The sequence below is a fragment of the Meleagris gallopavo genome, chromosome 11 (genome assembly GCF_905368555.1).
Source record: "Meleagris gallopavo chromosome 11, MGAL_WU_HG_1.1, whole genome shotgun sequence".
Taxonomy (NCBI): Eukaryota; Metazoa; Chordata; class Aves; order Galliformes; family Phasianidae; genus Meleagris; species Meleagris gallopavo.
The window spans coordinates 907,568-930,418 of NC_139414.1; the positions used below are offsets into that span (position 1 = coordinate 907,568).

At 42.6% G+C, this 22,851-nt stretch overlaps 1 protein-coding gene across 1 annotated transcript in view; it reads left to right on the forward strand.

Moving 5' to 3' along the window:
• The first annotated feature begins 12,498 nt into the window (after positions 1-12,498).
• The window catches only part of ARHGEF4 (Rho guanine nucleotide exchange factor 4), a 199,267-nt gene continuing 188,914 nt past the window's right edge, over positions 12,499-22,851 (forward strand). The window contains exons 1-2 of the mRNA XM_085233195.1: positions 12,499-12,519; positions 13,111-13,146. Of these exons, the coding sequence (XP_085089321.1) occupies positions 12,499-12,519; positions 13,111-13,146 (57 nt within the window). The remainder of the gene's footprint in view (positions 12,520-13,110; positions 13,147-22,851) is intronic.

Sequence of the window (22,851 nt, forward strand, 5' to 3'; positions counted from 1 at the left end):
AAGACCTGTGAGATCAAAATAGTGATGTTTTATGTATAGTGTTGCTGTATGAATAAACCTGGAATCTGTACTATGTCTTCCTTTGTCTTTAATGCAACAATACAAGCCCTGCTGTTGTAGGTATTTAACTGATGGGTAAATCACCAGATAGGCCAAAACAAACGTCAAAAAAATATTTCCTGGGTGTTTGGTTTTTTTTTTTTTTTTCAGAAGTATGTGATAAGTAGGAAGTACATGGTGATGTGGTGCAGACCACAGGTGTGGGACCAGCCTCAGCCTCAGCAGCAAGAAACCCTCTCCTACAAGCATCTCTGTGTGTGTTGGCTGCTCCTTTTCAGAAAAGTTTAATTGATCTGGTTGTTCCTGCTGTAGTTTGACTCCTTTGAAACTGAACACGAATTCTTAAGTTTTAAGAGCCTTAAGAGCCATACCTCAGTCACAGGATAAGCGAGAGGCAGATATCCAGCCGTCAGTCTGGGTGTATCCAGCAGTTTCAGTATCTTGGACTTGTTGCCAATGCGTACATTTTGGGGACATTACAAGTGCAAGAAATGTTAAGTGGCACACAATAGTTCTGTGCACACATGCTGTATTTTAGAACACACAGTTGTATCTGCACGTGACGAGTGGCAAATAATGTGTAGGGTTGGACTGTTGTGAAGAGGCCAGTGCTTGATGGGAGGAAAAGCATGAGATGTCACTACCATGCAGGGGAGCAGGAGCTGGCAGAGTGCAACACAGGAGGCCCAGCATCCATTGAGCTTAAAACCTCACGTAAGCTACACAAAGTTCTCCATGTGGACTGAGCTGTAAATTACACAGTATCATGCAGAACTTTGCATAGTTTGTGACTGAAGTAATCTATGATCGCTCCATTTTTTGAGTGGAGGGCGTTTTGTAAATAACAGGCAGTGTTATTAAAACACACAAGTTAGGAGAGTCGCTCCTGTCTGTATCTGCTTGCATACAGCATTACACTTGCACATTGCATACAAGACCTCTGAGAAATGAAGGGACAAGGAGAAATAAAACAGCTTCTGTTAAAACTGTAGACTTTAGAAAGCTCTCTGAGAATCTTACAGTGTTCTGGCTAAGCTGAGAGGATAATCAAACTTTTTTTTTTTTTTTATTACAGCAACATCTAGTTATTAATTCTGCTTTCTTGCTTCCTTAAAAACTGTTAAGATTTGAGACCATGTGTATGGGGTTGCTGAATCACAGCCTGAACCTCTGATTGATCACCTGAGGTGAGCAATGAGTCAGCCACGGGAGCACAGGTGAAGGCAATTCAGCTGTGCTGCAGGAAGGGATGGAGCCTGGCTGCACCTCTCCTAGAGTCATGTAAGAGCTGACTGCCAGTGGGGAAGGATCTCTTCTGGAGATCCCTTCTCTGGAGTTTTGCAGCAAGCCCAGGACATGGGTAAGCTTTCTAACTATTCTCTTTTTGTTATTATAATCTGCTTAGCCCAACTCTCTTGTTTCTCTCATAATTATATAACATCTTTATATTCATTGACTATACACCAGGTTTTCTTATTTCTTGACACTCTTCCATGACTTCGGCCTCTTCCACATCCTAGTCCATTGAAAGAGCACTGTTTTTATTCTCCTTCAGACTCAAAAGATGAAAAAGCAGGTTCAAAAAACAGTGTTTCTCTTCCTCAGGTTCTGTAGCATGGCAGAAGCCAGTAGGGCTGCCCAGCGGGACAGCCAGCAGCTGGAAATGGTGCTGCAATGTTACACAGGCATCTTTTTTTGCAACCTGTGTGGCAAAATCAGTTCAGTTCCTCACCACAGGTTGGGCTCTGGGTGCTTGTGGAGTGTCAGAGGCTGCCTGTGACTCCTCATCACCCCTGTCCCCAAAGGAGAATAGAGCTGAGTGGCCTTTCTTTGAGTGTAAGTGGTGGAGCGAGATGCACACAGCCCACAGTCTTCAGTCTTCTGCAGGCTGCCCTCTGGGAAGCCTCTGTTATGTGTCTGAAAGTAGGCTCCAGGTTTTAGGGGTTCTCTGCAACTTGTGGGGGAGAAAAAAGACTTGGGACCTTCCCAAATATTCCACATACAGAAAGATAGTCCTTTGAGTTGGTTCTCCTTTTCAAGCCCCACTTAGAAACACTGGATAGTTATAAAGAAAGAATTGTTAGGCTCTCTTTCAAGGGTGCCTGTGGACAGGTAAAGCTTCTTGCAGAGAATCATAGAATGACCTGAGTTGAAAAGGACCTCAAAGATCACTTTGTTTAAATCCCCTTGCTGTGGACGGGGTTGCCAACCACCAGACCAGGCTGCCCAGAGCCACATCCAGCCTGGCCTTGAATGCATCTATGCAGAGATGCCTTTGGCTAGATGGTACAGCTTGTCAGTAGGAGGAGCTTTTCTAGTCTTCCACCTCTAGTCTGAAGTAGTTGCTATCCAGATGCCTTATGAAATGGTGAGGTTCTCCACTTGGGCTAAAATTTCTTGCAACCGGTAGACCTGAAATGTAACAAAGCCCCTTGGATCTATACAGCTGAGTTGAAAACTTGGTGGGAGCCAGTCTAGTGCCCACTCTCACACTTGGGTGTTGCTGTTGAAGGCATTAGGACTTCTATTATTTTGTAACTATTTTCTTGTGTCAAACTGCATAAAAGTGCACACAGATTGTGCTTAGTTGGTGAGATACCAATCTCTCTGCGTTCTGTTAGTGGCTCTTTCCATCACAGACAATCCCTTTATTTTCCAGTTCTTGCCTGCTCAATGTATTGTGTCCAGAACTGCTACTTCACAAAGAAGCAAACAACTTCAGAAACATCAGTCAAGTTTTAGAAACAAATGATTAAATTAACGCAGCCTCTTCTGGGCCATCTCCCTTTTTAATATTTTTTTAGCTTGACTTTTACTTCAAATTTTAAACACTGTAGGACTGGATTATTTCAGTGTATGTGGCAGTGGTAAAGGTGGATAAAGTCCCTCTGAGGTTTTCCTATATTGTGAAGGAATTCTCTAACCATTTGACTTTGTCCACAAGGAAGTGTGGAGGAAATAATTGCTTTGTGTGTCACCCAACTGAGGGAAAAAAGGATGCTGATAGGCAAATTTCAGTCTTTTGTTATTGCTGACTTCTAAAAATTCCTCAGTGGAAGCACAGCCCCTTTTGGAGTTACGATTATCATATTCTATGCCTTATTTCTCATTCCAGCATCTATACACAGCAGCCTGGATGTTAAAGATGTGGGCAATTTCTTCTGGAGAGCAATCCCTCTGTGGATCCCAAATGACAGCCTCTGAAAAAGCTGTCTATTAAAGGGAGGAAAGATGCTTTAGGTGTATCATTATTTTATAGCGACTGTGTATGGGTATAATTATTGCCTGCTGTTACCCTATTTTTAACAGTCAGTGTACTTGCTGAGAACACTTTACCTATTATATTTTTTAAGCAGCAGAACATTATGTTTTGGAAGCCCACATTTTGAGGTACAACTTTCTCTTTTACTCTTTTAATTTGGTCCCAGCCTAATTTACTGTGGTCACAGAAAGCATTTGGCACAGCAAGGAGCGGAATCTTGATCTACAGCGTGTGAGACAGGCTTAGCCCGTGCTTCTTGTTCTGTGCTGGTAGGTGGCAGGCTGGAAAATGAAAATACTGCAGTGGGAACTGGCTGACTCCCTTCAGAGTTATTTTCCAAATGCCTTAACATAAGTGCTGGTTGGAAACCGAAGCATGGTTTTTATAGTTATTTCATAAGCTTACATGCTCTTGCTTCTGTAATTCCTCTATCTTCTGAATGCTTGCCAATTTCAGCCATACCTGACAGAGGCAGAAGCTGCAGAGTTCATATGAGGGAGGCAGAAGTCAGGGAATGGAGACAGACTGAACTCATGCCCCTCCCAAGGGAAAGGCTTCTGCATACATTTGTCCGTTATCAAACATCACATGCAGTGCCAACTATTTCCATCTCCACTCTGGAGAACTGTAGATGCATAGGAAACCAAGTCTGGTTGACTATGGATCCAAGACTGTTGGTTCAGCTGCTTGCAGAAATATGTGTTTTCTCAGTGAAGTGTTCTTCATTTGGCTGCTAATGGAGCTCCACTGAAGCTCACTGTTAGCCTCCAGACCTCAGAGGGAAAGCCAAGATTTTTAAGAAGTGCAACTTGAGACAGCTTAAGAGGGATGTGTTTCAGGAAGCCCTAAGCATTCTCTCTGCCCCTTGGAATGCTGGAATCTGCCTCAGATGTATCAGTGAGGATATTCAAGCTCTCTTTGCTTATTTAATCAAAACCGCTGATCTTTAATTTGGGGTCACAAGCTGTTAGGTGAATGGCCTGATTAGATACATACTTAGATCTGCTCATGATGTTTTTGGAGTTATGGGGCTTATTTTGTTCAAGAGAAGTATTTCTGATTATTTTATTCATTTTCTTTCATTTATGCCCAGATTTTCTGGATTCATTTGGACTAGAAATAAGAAATTGTCTTATCATGACATGGTATTTAGAGTGCTGGGTAGGACCACCATATGACAACCGCAGTCATAAGGCAATGAAATGGGAAAACTGCAGAGTATTGACAGAAGGCTTCATTCAGACTGGCTCTTCATTCTGGGCAGTGATTTGGCTCTTTTTGAGTAGTGTAAATCATTCAGCATATGCTGGGGAGTCTGATTTCCTCCTGTGCCAATCTAAATAAGCCAAGAACAGTATTTTTTCCAATATGTTTAGTATTCATCAGGCCATCTCCCAGATCCAGCTCTGAGTGACACCCAGTGTGTTCAGAGAGGGCATGCTGTGAAAGGCTGGTATGCAGAGCAATGCTGGAACATCCTTTATAAACCTGGGGAATGATCCCTGGAAAACCAGCACGCCTCACTTTTACAGCTCATTCTCTTAGCATTACCACATCTTCATTTGTATGCCTGTGTTTGGAAGCTACTTGTCTGTTTAATGGTCTTTTCTCAGTTAGCATAGTTATCAAACTGTGCTATCAATCAAAGCTGAATCATCATCTTTATGTGTTTAGGTTAAGCCTGGTTCCTGAAATGAACCTGTCCATGCAGACCCCTGCAGTGCCGGAGCTCATACGTGAAGGGAAGGCTTTCTTGCTGAATTATTACTTCATAATTGCTTAAAAAAAAATCAACTGTCTGAAATCCCATGTGACTAGTAGAGAACAGGGTGGGCTGAGAACCTGCAAATAGATGACTGAGAACAAATTATTTCTTCCTGTGAGTGCTGGAACACTTGATATTCTTCCTAGAATGTTTCTCATGATTGCAGACATCTAAGGAGGTGTTTTCAGTCTGTCCCTGGTTATATCTGCTGGAAAAAAAGCAGAGCTGGTGATGGACAGAAAAATTAAGGTGCTCCAAGTGTGATTATTTACAAAATGGATGAAAATTAGCACGTATTGCAGAATTTGAGGTTTGACACCTGCAACAAAAAGCAACAATATGTTGCCAGGTAGCACAGCATCCAGAAAACCACAAACATGCTTGGGCAGGACAGTGTTAAAAGCCAGCTACATTGCTCTGCCATGCTGGAACAGGGAATAAAATCAAATTTGAACTTCTAAATATCAGCAAATGTATCCTTTCCACACAACTCCAATTTTATTTGAAAACTTGTGTTTGCGCTCAGAAGCGTGTGGAAAAAGTTCATCTTCTGGAGCCATCTGACCTTTAACCATACCATCTCATTTCCTGTAAAAGTGATATCAAATAATGTTTAATAAAAAAAGCTGTCCTATTGCTTTTAATTTCAGTAGATATATCCTACTTTTCCCTTGGTTGAAAGGAAGTTTTTCTCTCCTTTATTAAGTCTCAGCTTTGTTTATGGATGGCATTGGTGGATTTATTCATAGATCAGAGGAAGTAGTGTAATTCTGCTTATAATCATGCATGAACCATCATTTTGAGTCTAGAAAAAAGAGAATGGTGAGATAAAGCTTGTCCTTGTGCAGCATGCCAGGTAGTAGCGCTGGTGTTCAGAGAACCTCTTGGTAACAGGGGAGTAGGACAGAAACGTTTCCTAACATTTCCTTTGGTTCAGGTACAAACTCGGTACAGCATAGGTACCTGGACAGATTTTCAGGGTGCCTGCCTAAGTTTGCCACTCCAATTTCTCCTACTGACCCTCAGCCAGAGGTACTGCTGCTGCCACAGGGCACTACAGGAAGATGTGAATCTGCCCCTGAAGCACAGCTTTCAGCATCGCTGCTCACTTTAACCATTACAGCTGACTTTGTGTCAGCGTGATGCCTTCCAAGTGGAACGAGTCCATATTATGTCCTCTTACGTTATACAGGTGACACAAATCTATCCCTGGGACTTCACCTGGAAAAATGGGGCAGTACGTTGTGTTGTGGCGTTAATTATTAAAATTTTCTGTGTTGGCTACTCCTGCTCTATGGTGAGACACAGAACTAGCAGCATACAAGTTACAGTTTTATTTATGGCTCCTTCTGTATTTCTTTACCTTTTCCTCAAAATTATGTACGATATTGATTTCTGGAGAATGATATAAATGCCCTGTACTACTTACCTGGGAGAGAATGTCATAGACAAAAAGTAGAGTGAAGGCTGTGTTTTCTGCAGAGCTCAACTGAAAAGAAGGAAAAAAAAACAACAAAAACCTCCTAGTATTTAGAAACATCCAAAAAAGGTTTTTTTGCTGCCAATGCAGACAATTTTTGCGTTCAGACAAAGTTATGGGGTGGGGCAAGCAGAAAGGATTAATGCTGTTTCCATATGAATAAGTGTTTTTGGAGAGGTATTATTTGCTGTAATCCTATTAGCAAAACAGAGAACCCTAGTACAGCTTGGTAGCTAGTCTCTCCCTGCCGAAAAAGAGACCCAGCCCTAAGGTGTGGTGAGAAGCGTGGGGGAGATGAACTAAAATGTGAGAGAAACATTAATGTCAATGCTCAGGAGAAAATAGATTTCATAACGTTGGCAATAAGAGATTACATTTTTTTCCTCTACAAGTCTCAGCTCCTGGAAGCAAATGAGTGAACAAGGACATTACTTAAAAACAAAGACGGCTTTCAGGTGTAAAATCTGAAATCATAGTTTCCAGTGTAAAGGTATTAAACTATGAATATTTCACACTTGGAAATGTCAATTGTCTTGCAAATCATTTCTTAAGAGCTTGGATCAGTTTGTAACGGGTACTGATTGTAACAGCTACTGACTTCTGTGCTTTGCTTAGTCCAGATGGAAATTCTAAATGGTGCAACCACAGCAGTGTTCATTTGGAAACTGCGGCCTTTCATTTCTCATCCCGCATTAATAATGAGCCAGGGTAACCAGCAGAGAGTGTAGGGGACAGACATCAAAATGTGTTGGAAGCATGAAAAGGCTTCCTAAAAAGAAATGAAATAGCGTGTATGCTGCTGGAAACAAAGGCTCCTAGAGCAAACCTGCACTACAGGCCTTCTGTGAACTTTAGTGTGGGACATTTCTTCTGGAAGTCCTGGATCCACCCCTCTCCTGTGGAGGGGACAGCTATTACATTGCCTATTAAATTGGTACTTTTCCTTGAAGCCCATCACAGCCCTTCAGAAACTGTCCTTGTTTGAATACCAGTTTGTCAGAGAGCTAAGAGTCACAACAGATGATAACAATAAAGATGTGATCTCATGGTATTCCAAACTCTCTGAAACTAAGGCTCTGTGTACATCTTGGTTTTTGTAGACGTGCTCAATTTCACTCTGTTTTCTTTTGGATGTGTTAGCTCTGGAAGATAGTACTTCTGACTTGGCTACCACATGGCTTGCAGTGCTGTTTGCTTATGTCAGGGTACTGCTGACCTGGGTCTGCTGGGACACAGAAGCCTGGCCGGAGCTAGGGCTCATGCAAGCTCTGCTCTCCAGAGCTCTGTACTGTTGGTCCACACACAGTCTACTGTATATGCTCAAACCAGTGTTACAGTTCCAATACAGTAGATTTAATCCTTTCCAGACTGAGAAATTTGCACCACTCTGTGTGAAAACACTGGTGATCTCTGTTCACCTATGTTTCTTCTTGAAGCTTCCTATAGGGTCTTGGAGAAACTCTCCACCTCTGTGACTTGTTCATTTTTCAGGGAATACTGGCCTATCCCCACCAGGAAGTACATAGCTTTTTTGAGAAGGCATGTGTCTATGTGCTCTGTATAACAAACCTCCAATTTGTGAGGTAGCCTCTAGCTATCTCTGCAGAATGGACAAACAGAAGCTGAAGAGGAGACTTGTTAGTGGGAAAGGAGATCTGAAATTTGAATGCATCCTGGTTTAATCTGGGATGAAGATTATTTTTAGTTCATAGTGTCTGCTATGGTGCCATGTTGTGGCTTTCGGAGAAAAACAATGTGGGTAACACAGCGATGCTTAGTGGTTGCTGAGCAGTGCTGCACAGAGCTGAGGAAACTTTGATTTTCACCTTCGTGCGCTGCCCTGCCAGTGAGGGGCTGGGAGGGGCAGAGCCAGGGCAGCTGCCATAAGCTGACCTCAGGGATATTCCGTACTGCATGGTGGCATGTGGAAAACTATGAAACTGGGGAGTTTCAGGAAAGCTGCCACTGCTGGGATTGGCAGGGCAACAGTTGGTGAGTGGCGAGCAATTGGTTGGGAATCACTTCTTTTGTGTGTTGGTGGGAATTCAATCCCACACCTTTGCTCCATGTGCGTTTCCATGTCAGACACCACTCTGTCAGACTGCCCCTCTGATGCCATCTGTCACCAACAACACCAACAAAATATAATGGGACAGTGGAGTTAAGGTTCAGCCTCTAGTGCCATCCCACCAACATCTGCCTCTGATGTCATGGGCCAGAATCATAAATAGGAGGCATTACTTTTGAGCGGCTTGTGTGTAGGTACTGTAATGCTATAGATATATTTTTATCATTGCTATTCTTCTCTCCTCCTTTCCAGTTGCAGCAAATAGTTTTTGATTTCAACCCATGAGTTCTACTTTGTTGGTTTTTTTCCCAACTCTCTCCCCAGTCCCACTGGGAGAAGGGTGTGGTGAGCAGCTGCCTGCCAGGTCAAACCACAACAGAATGACACCTACAATTTGTATGTTAAAAAGCACTGAAAATTTAAAGAACACTTTCTACAGCTCTAAAATAAACCTGAAAAATTGTAGCCATTGCTGAGAAGCTTTCACAACTCTTTGGCTTTTAATGTTTTTTTCATTTTCACACTATCAGCGAGTTTCCTGTAAATGTGATATAGGTTGGTTTGCTTAGCAATAGGGATTAGTACATTAGGTTAGGAACCAATATATTAGTTTAGCAAAAGGAGTCCATAAGTGATAGTTCTAAAACTTTCCATTTCAGTCTTGTTTTTCCTCAATAATTTTGCACTGGGGACATAATAGCATACTTTTTATCTTCTGCCTCAATGATTTTGCCTCATGAGAAGTACTGGAGTCACAGTAGAATACTTTTATTTTTTGCCTCAAAACATGCAAGGACATTTTCCTCGGATTCCACATACGTTGTTTTTAAAAAGTGGTTCATTATGGCCTAACAAGCAACGGAAATCTTTCAAACTGGGGAAAAGTGAATGAGGGTGAGTCAAAGGGTTCAGTGATGAAGCTGATGGTGAAAAAAGGGGAAGAAGTAGGAAAGCACTGGACCACCCTGAATACCACTGAGCCTGCCCAAAGGGCCATTGTCACATATTTATGAGACATTGAAAAAGAGTAAATATGTATGCCAAAGTACTGCCTTTGTATGTCTCAACTGTATAAATGTAGAACCTGAACTCTGAGAGTGTGCGCTCGCTTGTCGAGTTACCCGGTGTGCATCGTGAGGAATAAAGGAATGCTACTTTCTAACACCACACTGGAGCTAGAGAGTTTCCTTCCCGGATTTCAGATGACAAATGGATCTTTGAGATGGTTTAATTCTGTCTCTACAGAAATGGTAATCTTTGTAAAATAAAGAAATAGGGAGGTATATCAAAAAAGAGCCCACAATTAGAACAGGGAAAAATGAGCAGGGAACAAAATGGATATTCTAGAAGTTGTAGTAAGCTTCACTGGCAAGGATAAATTGATTTTTACTTTAAATTGAATGCTGTTTAAATAGTTTGAGTTTCAAGAGTTGCATATGGTGACAAATGGTTCATCCTCTTCTACTCTCAACAAAATGTTTTACAGTTTGTCTTAAAGTTCCCAGGTCTGCAGTGTTAATTTGAACACAGAGGTGTTAAGTGATTACTTCAAAAATAGTTCTTACAATGGAAGGGAGGTACTGCATCAGGAAGAACAGGAATTCTTACAGAAGAACAGTGGGGCCAGTGATATTGGTTAGGTTCAAGTCATGACTTATGCTGAATTGCAAAGGGCTTTATATGTATAAAAAAGCAATAAATAAATACACCCAGTAGAATTTGCGAATCCAGTCTTGGGAGTAGTGCCACTGACAGGACCATCATCAATATGCAAAGTTCTTCTATATAACAACTTTTTTGGTAAATTTTTTCATTTGTTTTTAGAAGACTTCTAAGACTGCATTATCTTTAATCGGTTAAGTAAGCTTTGGGGATCACAGGAGAATTTTCCTCCTGTGAGTGAAAGAAGTGCGCATAACCCACAGTGTTTCTGTAGCCAGGAGTTCTTCCTCATCTTAAAGATCATAGATTCAGTGAGGCTGATGAGTGAGGGAAGTCCTCAGACATACAGGAAAAGATATCTGGGAAAATGCACATAAGGAAAGGGGTTTGGGATCACTGCTCAGGCAGAACAGTATACCGTTATTTTTCTGTAAGGCATCAGAGTAGGCAAAGTACCAAAAAAAAGGGCAAAGCTTTCAACATTAGAGTTTTATTTTACTCCTTCATTTCCAATGCAAAGTTCAGGGCAAGTGCAGTGAAGTTTGTGAACCTTTCAGCAATAGTTGGCCAAGTTTCAAACAAGCCTGAAATGGTATGCGGTTTTGGGTGCAAATCGGGTTGGGTTTGATCCCAAGCCACTTGAATCACAGCACTTTCATCTGCACGCAGCTTTGTATTTCAACCTTCATTGCAGTCCAGATCCTGAAAGATTTCCTTCTTGGGGAATGTCCAGCCTTCCTGGACACTTTTGCCCTTCAGAACTTAAAGGGATGGCATGTAATTGCTTTCTTCCCATTCAGCTTCTGGTTGGGCATTCCTGGGAAATACTCTCTGTGTTAGATGCTAAGCCCTGGGACCCAGATAGGGCAGCTTTTAGCACTGATTTTCTGGTATGAAATGGAGAAGTTCCTTTTCTTATCACTTCAGTACTGTTGTCACTGACTGCTCCCCAGTATTTCATGTCTATTGTCACTCGGGCAGTGAATAAGGAAACACCCAGTTCTTCCTAGTGGAATGTGCAGCACTGTTTACATGTAAGGACTGATTTGCAAACACCTCTCAAGTAATGCAAGCCTGTCAGCATCTACTTTTATGAGACCAGTGTACAGAAAATAACTACCTGTCTGAATTGTTCCACTTGTCAACTACTTCTCTGCTAAAGATGTTAACAACAGGAGACAACTTCGTTTGTGGATATTTTTTGTTGTTATTGTTTTAAGTGAGATTGCACAGATAAGAAATCTTCCAGACTGCTGTTAAGCTACCCAAATGCTGCCTTGTATACACTTTGAAGCTGCTTTGTTCTGCAGTCCACAGCAAAATCTAACTCTTCAAACAATTTAACATTGTTCAGTGCCTTTTTTATAGTGTATTTTGATACAGATCACATAATGTAATCTCTTCAATTCGAATAGTGCCTTTTACTTGGGCTGCGTAACCCTGAGAACTGCTTCTCATAAAAAAACAGATAACCTAGGTGTGTGATTTTTGTAGCAGAGTTAGTTATGCGTGCATGCAGCTAACATGAGGGGAAAATCTGCCACAAACCTCCTTTCCCACCAGTTCCTGCCTTTATCCTTGTTTGCTACTTCTGTCAGTGCTTCTCTTCTCAGACCAATTTCTGCTTTCAGCCCTCAAATGCTTCCTTCCCCAGCCCACGCCCCAGGATTTTTTCCATGTTCTTTTCAAACACAGATACATCTCTACAGGATGTAGGTTACACAGGTGAATGTGTTGGCATGTTCTGAACCTGTGAAAGCAAAGCTCTCACCAGAAGTCCTATATTCCCACAGGGTTTTATTGCATCCAAACTGAGAGTATTATTGGGAGCAGTAAATGTTTGCAGGATAAACAGAATTTCTTCATGGAAGCACAACAAATTGCACCACGCTCTGCCAATCACTTCAAGCTTATCTTCTAAGCGTTATAGAATTCAGGATTTGCTTCTGATCTCACCTTAGCTTTTTCTAATGTTAATTCCAAGGAAGGGAGTTATGCCTTACTTGCATCACTCTGAAGTCCAAGCACACGTCAGGACATTCTGGGATCTTCCTGAATGAATTCTCCTGCTGGAGAATTGCGCACTTGATGGCTACGTAAAGTTAGCCTCAGAGAGCTTCCAAACTCAAAGTCTCGTGTTAGAAAAGTTCTTTGGTGTCCACATCCAGATTGAAGTTTCAATGTGGTAGAACCATATAAACATGATTATTCTCTTAGAGCTGGTAATCTTAAAGAGAAAGGGTAAGTGAAGGGATTTGAGCATGCAGTCTAATTAGGGTGCTGCTAGGCATGGATTTCTAGCATTGCCTTTTTGCAGTGTGGTCTGCAAAGCCTCCTCCTCCCTCCCTCTTATGCTGAGCTCCTTTCTAGGTAACTGCTAGACTCCATTTTTCTAACTGCTGGCTTTCCCCCCTCTTCTTTTAACCCACCCTCCCAGAGAGAGTCCTGAATACATAAAAAGCTTTTGCAGTGTGCCCTGAAGCATGTATACTGATGAAGCGAATACACTGTAATTATGGATAGCACAATGCAACATCATGAAGCGCCTTTATTTACAGCTTCTCTATCATGAGAGCATAATGAACAGATTCAGTGAGGAAATGCAAAAGCAGATGCCTTTGGCTGGCTCCTGCTGTTCTCTTTTTGGCAAAGACAGAGGGACGAGTCTATCCTGGGACAGCCCCGTTGAAGTCAGATGAGTTACACCAGGCAGGAACTGGAACTTCTTTCTTTCCTTCTTTTTCTCCTTCTTTTTTAAAGAATTTGGTTGCCAGATCTCTTTCCCCTGACTATCACAATTTCTCTTTCCACAGAAAGCCTGTGAGAAAAGACTCTCTGCTTCCGAAAAGGTAGGATAACTTTTTAGTCACTAATGGCTAATTTCCTCAGCGGTAAGCAGTTCTGTGCTTCTCTACAGATGCCTGTAATCAAAAACTTAATATCTAACCACCTACAGGAAAAAAAAGATACTGAAATCCTAAAATCTAACTTATGAATGAGTCAGGAACAATGGAAAGCAGTGACAATGTACTAACACGCAGCTGTGATGCTTTAGGTGTATGAAATCTGCTTAGAGCTGGCCTAGGTATCAGCATACAGTATTACTTGAAATGTGTAAATATACCCTGCGTGTTCTGAGGTGCAACGTTAGACAAAGCTGCTATGTGTGGATATCTGTTGAAACGCCCCATTTTCTGGAAACTTTAGGGAAGAGGAACTGGTGGCAACTCGTAGAATCAGCCATATTTGGAAATGGAAATCTTTAAAACAAGTTTATTAGGGCATACCTGGGATGGCAACTCATAGAACTGCTTTAATAGCAGAAGCTACCAGGACTGCTGATGCTTTGTGCTTGCTAGTGCTGTGGCTATACATGTTTTTTTCCTTTACTGAGGGCCTGAATAGAGCCTCTCATATAAAACCTGCCATTTACAATTTGCCTTTTGCTGAGGCCTCCTTTGTGTTCAAGGCAGCTGGCAAAGGGTTGACTCCCCAGAGCAGAGTCTTGCCAGCACTAGCTAATCAATATTCAGCAGCGTCCTCTCCTCATTACAGAGCCATTGATTATCTCTGGAAGGTTGCTCCTCCTGTGTGAGTGTCATTTTTCAGCCTTTTCCCTTTAGCTCCCTTCCCCCAAGCTCCCATGAGGAGAGAGTGCTGGGATGGAAATGAGGTTCCACTTCAGAATGTGAATAGTTTGTCTTCAGATGTCAAAAGTGCTTGGAAAGTAGGTTATTTCTCCACTGCCAGGTTATTGTGTGTATCAACGTTGTACTTTTAATTTCAGCGACTTTCCTAATGACTGTAAACCGTGGCCCTCAGGGTATTTGTTGTAGTTGAGTTAAGCAGGTTGTATTAGTTACAATGAGATTTGGTCTCCTGTGGCAAGAGGGAAAACCCACATCTTTTACACAGCTGTAGCTGACCTTTCTGACCTCCGGCACAGCAGAGGAGAGCTGTGGCTTTATGTTCCATGCCATTCGCATGCAAATAGACCGGGAGGCTCATGGGGAAACGAAAACACGGTGCAAGCCCTCATCTGACATGCTACACTCAGATTATACCCACATGCACTGCACAGTAAATTCCCTTTCTCTAATACAGGCCAGTGAGCTGGTTTGCATGGAACAATACCTGCCCCTCACCCTGCAGTCAGTCTGGCAAAAATCATAGCTGACTATCTGCTTTTAAATGCGAATATGGGCATACTAAGTCACCAGTACTGTAATAAGTCAACAGAGAACTGTGAGATAAACACGCATTTATTCCCAGTGGTAGTATAGATGCCTGATACGTGGATGGATACAAAAGACCTACTTGAACAATTGTTTTGGTTAGTTAGAGTTCCATACTTCATTGTAAATACGGCACTAACAATCACAGCACAGATTACATGTGAAAAATGCAAGGTTTAAGTCTCGAGTGTGGAAGAGACAGCTGGAACTAAGAGATATGTGTGTAAGAAAGGTGGTTGGTAAAGCACACAATGCTCATCTCCACTAAACTAGTCAGTTTGAGGTAGTATCTCTGCAAAGAGCAGAAACTATGCTGTGCTGTGACTGCAGGTATGGAGTGACTCCTCCAGCAGAAGAACTGAGCCTGTTTTGGTGGGCACTAATTGAGTACCTAACATTCTGTCTGTAATAAGGAAGCTGAAAGGCAATAGCTCCCAACCTTTACCCTGCTTGTCTCTTGGCTTGAATCTGAAGTAATTGCTGCATTGAAAGTGGACACCTTTTCTTCTCCTGCCCTTACCACTGGGTGAGGATCTCCAAGGACAAGCAGACTTGCTGCCTAGTTTTGTGCAAAGCACTAGGGAACTAGAAAAGTTCCAGGGAACTGAAAGCCAGAAATATGTTCTTGCTGTGGGGCTTTTCCAAGAAAGTGATGAGGTGCTGGAACAGGCTGCCTGGAGAGGTTGTGGATGCCCCATCCCTTGGAGGTGTTCAAGGCCAGGTTGCATGGGGCCCTGGACAGGGTGATCTTGTATTAAGTATGGAGCTTGGTGGGCCTGTATGCATCACGGGGGTTGGAGCTTGATGATCCTTGAGATCCCTTCCAAGCCAAGCCATTCTATGATTTCATGTCTCCTGTGGAAGATGGTGGCATTCACTCTAGAACAAACGTAGGTCAGACCTGGTTAGCACCTGGCACTGCTGTGCCTTGGTACATGTTGCAGAGAGGTCTGCAACATGTCAGGTACTGGTGGTTTAGCCCTGGTCTCCAGGGGCTGGTTGAGAGCCAGCTCTGTGACCACTGCCAGCAATCTGATCTTGTCCAATGATTAGCACGTATCTGAGAGATGATGGCAGGAAAATGGTGAACTGGGATTTGTTTCATTGAGGAGCTTTCCTGTCAGCTCCCTGTCTTCCTGACAGAGGCATGTGTGATCTGACTGCCAGTGAAGTTTGGTGAAGCCTAAATCAGTAGTTAAAGTAGAAGTGGACAATGGAGAGACAATTTCTCCTCTGATGGAGAGGGAGCTGCTCCTGGCACGGCAGAAGAGTGGCTCCAAATGCCTTCCTGGTTGTCAGGAAGTGTTTTCTTTCCGGTTTCAGTTGTCAGCCCGTGGCTATTAAATAGCCCATGGCTATTTTCAGCAAAAAGGCTGTGTTGCTATTTGAGGGACGGGATCCCTGAGATACAGTTGCATAATAAGCTTGGAACAGATATCATTCTGATCTTTCTTGTACTTCCAATTTAGCTTTCAGCTGTCATTAATATACCTGAGATATATTCAGAGGATGAGGAGAAAGACTCATATTATGCCTTGGCCAGAGAACGTTACCAGTGTATTAAGTATATCTTAAAGAATAGCATTACATTCCCTTTCCTCTACTAAGGGGAATTCTTCCTGGCCCATTTTTACTGACATTAGCCTGTAGTAATCACATCAGTGAAAAGTCCTAGAGGGAAAACCTGAATTGAATGTTTCTTGCTAATGCAGCACATGGAGTAAAGGAAGTTAACATGTTTGAACCCCAACAGTTCACATCATTTGCCAACAAATCTGCTGCTGACAAACTGGCGGAGTCTTCCAGGGTGCAGTGCTTTGGGATGTGGTTGGGTGTTAGGGATGCAGTGTGCTCTCAGGGGTGCAGTGACAGCCAGTGGGCTAAAAAGCAGCAAGCTCTTGGTGAAATACTGTATGAGAAATCTCCTAAGAGATGTGAAATGCCTCCAAAGCCATCTTGTGTGTTTGGCAAGTGAAATCTAACCGGTGCAGACATTTTTCCATCGAGATTTTTATTATGCAGATTATGCCTTCTGGCTGCAAAATGACATTTAAAGTAACAGAAAAGATTTCATATGAATAATATATTAAATATACTGTAGTTCATAGAACAAGGCAAACACACAGTTTCAGCTGTAGACTGTCCTAATGTTCAGTGAATTAAACAAAGTATTCAGCACCATTGATTCTGTTTACGATCTGACGATAGAATTTGCATCATACATTAAACGCATTCATTAGACCTAATTAGCAAGAAGAACTCTGAATTTTAAGCGATGTTTCTCTTAAAGAGAGACCATCTAACTGTCAGTAGTGCATTTCACTTGGCTAGCTTTACCTTCACTAATATGAGGTAAACCTAAGTCTTATCTAGTTAATATTGCTGGCTAACCTTACTCCAGTACGCTCCAGATAGTCTCCTTCAGGTAAAACTAAACTACTGCCATGTTTTATATTAAAAGAAAAAGGCAGTGCTCTGGACATGTCAATAGCTACATAGAATTTGAAGAAAGAAGTGTAAAAAAACAACAAAAAAACCCAGAATTTTATGCATGTGAGACTGAAAGATGTTCTGAGTGTGTGTTATATTGATTATGAAGAGTCTGCATCAAATTTGAGGATGTTTTTTAGTGGAGAAAGATTACGTGTTCCTGGCTTGGCAGCAAATGCAGAAAGGAGGTTACAGAAATCATCTGTATAATGGCTTTTTTTAGTTGTAAAATCATGCATCAGTGTTGTCATGCGGTCAAAATAGGCATTGTGGATTGATTTCCACAGGTGATATGTCAATGTTCTTATATTTGCAAATATGGCAAAAGAAATGTCCTTTGGAATTCATGAGTGCAGAATAAAGTTTTGAAAGATCAAGGCTTTTGTTGAGAGTGTTATTCGTGTACCTTTAAAAATCCCTTGATGGACACAGATACGAAGCAATAGCCCATTTTGGGGGCTATGCAGATTCTTAGAGCTACTTTATGTCTATAACATCTACAGACTTCTCAGACTGCTTTGGTCTGAACCAGTCAGTCTGCTCAAACAGGAGATGGCAGCGATCACTGAACACTTGTGGACAGCGTTTTATTAGGGGACTCCATGAACTGAATATAACACTGTCTGGAAGAAATTAAACTCCAGCATCCAGAACTGTATGGCAGGCTATGCAGACTTCAGCATCAGGTATGCAAGTTCAGACTCTGCTGTGTACTTACCATTAAGTTAACAGCCCAGAAAGTACCTTCAGTGATCCTTGTCCCCAGGCAGAGGGCTGGTGAGCTCTTTGTGCAAAAATCAGCATTTCACACTGCAAACAGAGCAGACTTCTATTACATAGAAGTGAGCTCTTAGCCTGCACAACTAAGTAGCATATTCTAGTGTTTTTTCAGTCCTTGATTAAATGCAAGTAAAAAGACCTGTTAAGTAATCTGCCTTGTGTGTTTATTACCTAAGTTATGACAGTAAAGGTGCTATAATTCTCTGCTGCTTTCCATGCTGAAGCTGTGCCAAGTATTTTCCCCTGAGCAGATGAAGTAGAATGCTGGCTATTCTGTTTGCTGTCTGTGCAGGCTTTGAAAGCAAAGACAGAATCTGGATTAATTTGTCTGCAGTTAGAACTTGCTTGCATTCTGGTACTTCAAAGGTGGTTTTAGGAAGAGTACACTGTGATAGGTTTGTTAGTGCATGACAGCTGAATCTGTCCCCACAACAATTAATCTTCCCAGACACTTGCTCTCATCATCAGCTTTCTGGTAACTTGTGCTAACTTATAAGGAAGCACTTGTAATGACTATGTCCTTTGAAATGAAGGAAAAGAGAAGGAAAACAAGATTTTAATTTTTTTTATGGTAAAGAATGAAACCAAAAGAGCTTAGAGAGGAAGAGCTGTGAGAAGAACACATGGTTTACAGAGAGTCAGGACACAATTCATTATCTTTTCCTTGTAATATGCCCAGACTTTTCCCATTCTTTGTACAGAAGTTGTCACCATGGTGTTTGAGTACCTTCTCCATGGATTCAGTCTTCCAGTGTATCCGTGATGTAGCAAAAGGAGAATGAGGGGTGGATGCAGAAAATAATTTGCTTAAAGTCATTTGGAAAGCCTGAGATAGTGCAAGGCACTGAATGCTAATACCTAACCTTCACCTAATATCTATCCTTTATTTTAGGAATGAATGAAGTCCAAAGGCTGAAAGCAATCCACACTATTATTTCCTGTAATTATTTACTTTTTATATTTACTCAAACCCAGGCTAATCTACTTGTTACTCAAGTGACTCAAGATTATTAGCTTCAGTCTCTCTTTAAAATAAAACTAAAATTGGCATATTATTTATGTTCAGAGAAAAGAAAGCAATGAAAAATGGAATATTTGAAATCTCCCACGTGAAATTGATGAATGCTTTCATATTCATTTGCAATTTCCTCTCTAGACTCATATTACAGATTCAGGATCATAATTAAGATTTGTGTTCTGCCAGTTATATATGTATTTTTTTTTTTAGGAAAAAAACATAGCTATTAGATTATTATCTTTACCATATTTTCTTGAGGGGACATTCTGTGAGTCTTTGGACTCAACATAACATATATGTGAAAGTATTTAAGATACTTCAAATTATAATAACAAATGACTGAGCTGAAACCTTGGAAGATGAAGCATTAAAACATACATTCCAAGTAACATTTGCTTGCTTGCAGTCAGATTGCTACAAATACGTTCTCTGCTTTTTTAAAAATTTTTTAAATTTTTTTTACAGTGTTTATTGTAACAATAAGTAGCGTAGAGGAAAACATGGCTAATGTGGTGAATTTGAGGGTGTATTGAGGGACAAATATCTGTAGGAAATTATCAGTTCTAGCTTTCGGGGAAAGGAAAATACAGGACAGAGATCGTGCATTGATGCAAAGCCTCTGTTACAGTTGAGCTTTATATTGTTACTAAAAGATAAATGTGTTAAGACTCTTTCAACATTACGACAGTGGAGCTGAGCAAAAAAAGAGACCATTATCTACAATATCTGTCAAGACTGGAGAATGCACTGTGCTAGCCTGCCAAGTGCAGGATTTGTTCATTGGAGGATTGTCTGTTCATTTAGTCCAAAAGAGAAAATGATGTAATTTCTTTGGTTCAGTTAGTTTATTGTGACAATTTTTGGAGGCTAATTATGAAATCTCAGCAAGTAAATCTAAGCTCCCTTTTTCTTGTTTTACTCTCCAGGTTTACAAGATGATTTAAGATGTACTAATTTGACTGGCAGGAGTCTCTAGTCCTGAATTTTACTCAGAGGGTAACTTTTTGTGACAGGAGCAACTTCACAGTGGAGCTATCTTGTTTCACATTTGTGGGATAGAGGGCAATAACAGAGCATGCTAGGAGTGTGGGGGTTTCTGTTTGCTCTGGGGGATTACATTTGCGTGATTTACTCAGACGTAGGAAATCTGCTGAGACTGTGTTCAGTTTTGGGCTGCTCACTTCAAGAATGCTTGAGTATGTGTGGAGAAAAGCAGTGCAGCAGGTGAAAGGACCAGAACACATGGCTTCTGAGTAAGGTGAGGAAAGCAGATGGGTCAGTCTGGAGGAGAGGGGACAGAGGAAGGACCTTATTGCTCCCTGCAACCACCTGTGCTAAGGCACAACCAAGAAGTCTCGAGCATTGGAACTGGTTGCCCAGGGGAGTAGTGGAATCCCCATTGCAGGAGGTGTTAAGAGACATGTTGCTGTGGCACGGTTGGGCTTGATGAATCCTGAAGCTCCTTTCCAACCGAGCGGACCCTATCCTTCTGTGGAACAACCAAGAAGGAGGGGGTGCAGCCAACATCCAGCTTGAAGTGTAGGCGCTATGCAACAAGGTGGTGGGTCAGGTTCAGCCCAGGAGCCGACAGACTGCCACAGAAGCAGGCTGTCACAAGTGGTGTCCTCCCAGGCTGGCGGTGGTTCCAGCACGACCTCCCTCAGTGCCAGCACCGCTCTGCGCTTGGTGGCTGGGCACGAAACCCCCAGGGCCTCGTGTGAGCTCAAAGGCCTTCAGGGCCCGGGGTTTTCAAGCACATTTTATTGCTGCCCTTTAACTGCAGATCGCTGTGCCTTAGTGCGATGTTATTCCAAACGAGGAGGTTTGACACGCATTTTGTCCCCCAGGCACTGAAACAGGCCCGCCCTGCCCCGCTCCCCGCCCGGAGCCACGGGACGGAACGGCGGGCGCTGCCTCCTGGCGGCCGCGTCCCTCAGCGGCTCCGGGCGGCGTTTCTATCCGCAGAGCAACGAGAGCGTCGTCCTCGCAGGCTGGAACCATCAGGTGTCAGCCTTGCTCTGCTATCGTCCTCCCACAGGCTGCCTTCATCTGCTTGCCAGACACATAAGACGAGAGCTGTGACCTTTCTTTGCTATAGGATCATAGGATCCTCAGAGTTGGAAGAGACATTTAAAGGTCATCTAATCCAGCTCCTCTGCAATGATCAGGGACACCCACAGCTCCATCAGGTGCTCAGAGGCCCCTCCAGCCTGACCTTGAAAGTCTCCATGGATGGGGCATCCACCACATCTCTGGGCAACCTGTGCCAGTGCCTCACCACCCTCACTATAAAAGACTTCTTCCTTTTATCTAACCTAAATCTCTTTAAGCTTGAAGCCATTTTCCCTTGCTCTGTCATCACAGACTCCACTGAAGAGTCTGTCCCCTTCTTTCCTGTCACTCCCCTTTAGATACTGACAGACTGCCCTCAGCTCTCCCCACAGCCTTCTCTTCTCCATCTGCACAGCCCCAGCTCTCAGCCTGTCCTGTAGGAGAGGTGTTCCATCCCTGGGATCATTTTTATGGCCCTCCTCTGGATGTGCTCCAGCAGCTCCATGTCTCTCCTGTGCTGAGGACCCCACATCTGGACGCAGTGCTCCAGGTGAGACCTCACAGCACAGAAGAAAGGGGCAGGACCACCTCCCAGACCTGCTGGCCACACTGTTTTTGATGCAGCCCAAGATGAGGTTGGCTTTCTGGGCTGTGAGGGCACATTACTGGCTTATGTCCAGCTGCCACCCACCAGTGCAACCCAGGTTATCTTTGACAGGGCTGCACTCAATCCCCAGCTTGTATTGGTAGCGAGGGTTGCCTCAAACCAGGTGTACTTGGATTTGTCGAACATCATGAGGTTCACCTGGACCCACTGCTCAGCTTGTCTGTGTTCCTCTGGATGGTGTCCCATCCCTCTGGTGTGTCAAATGCACCCCACAGCTTGGTGTCATCAGCAAACTGGTTGAGGGTGCTCTTGACCCCACTGTCAATGCCACTGATGAAGAGTATCAGTCCCAGCACCCTGGAGGCACCACTCATCACTGATCTCCATCCAGACATTGAGCCATTGACCACCACCATCTGAACTCAATCCTGCAGCCAGTTCTTCGTTCATTGAAGAGTCCACCCATCAAATCCTTATCTTTCCAATTTGGAGAGAAGGATGCTGTGAGGTACTGTGTCAATGGTCTTACTGAAGTTGAGACAGATGATATCAGTGGCTCTTCTCTTGTCCATTGATTCAGAGGCCACTATGTTAGTCACACAGGATTTGCCCTTCGTGAAGCCATGCTGTTCTCCCATATTGCCTTCCTATCTTCCGCGTGCCTTAGCATAGCTTCCACGAGGATCATCTATGTTTTGATGTTAATTCTGACATTCTCTACTCAGTTCTGAAGAACATGTATTGCCTTTACAAATCCTAAAAAAACCAACAACAAAAAAAAACCAAACACACAAAAAACCCCACCCTTGGATCTTAAATGGTTCTGACTAAACAAAGTCTTCTTAAAATAAAACCCAAATGGAAAAGATCCAGTTGTCAGTCTGCTAAACACCAAAGCAAAGCCCCAGGGAAATGAATGTGTAGTAGTCAGTGGTCTCACTGTTCCTTGGGGGCTGATAGTAATAAACATGGTATATGTCCAGGGGGAACATGGCCTGGGCAGAGAGGAAACCTCTGTCTCGTGTGGATAATGGGGTAAGGCAGTGCAAAAACTGATTTATAGGTGTGAATGAAATCTAAAAGACAAACATGCATACATTTCATAGATGGAAGACTGCTCAGGAAATAGCATGAAAGAAAGTGAAGAAGAAAGTAACTATGATGACAAGAAATAACTCAAAACACTACTGTTTTTTCTTTATCTCCCTAAAGACTGCAGGTCTTTGTTTTCAGGGCATGAGCTACTGTTTGGCAGGATTCCTGAACCACTCTATCTATTCACTTCGTGCTAATGTGAAAGTGCCCAGACTCCCTGGAAGGAGGGCTTTGTTGGAAACCTTTCATTACTGAGGATTAGCTGTTTGGTAAACCC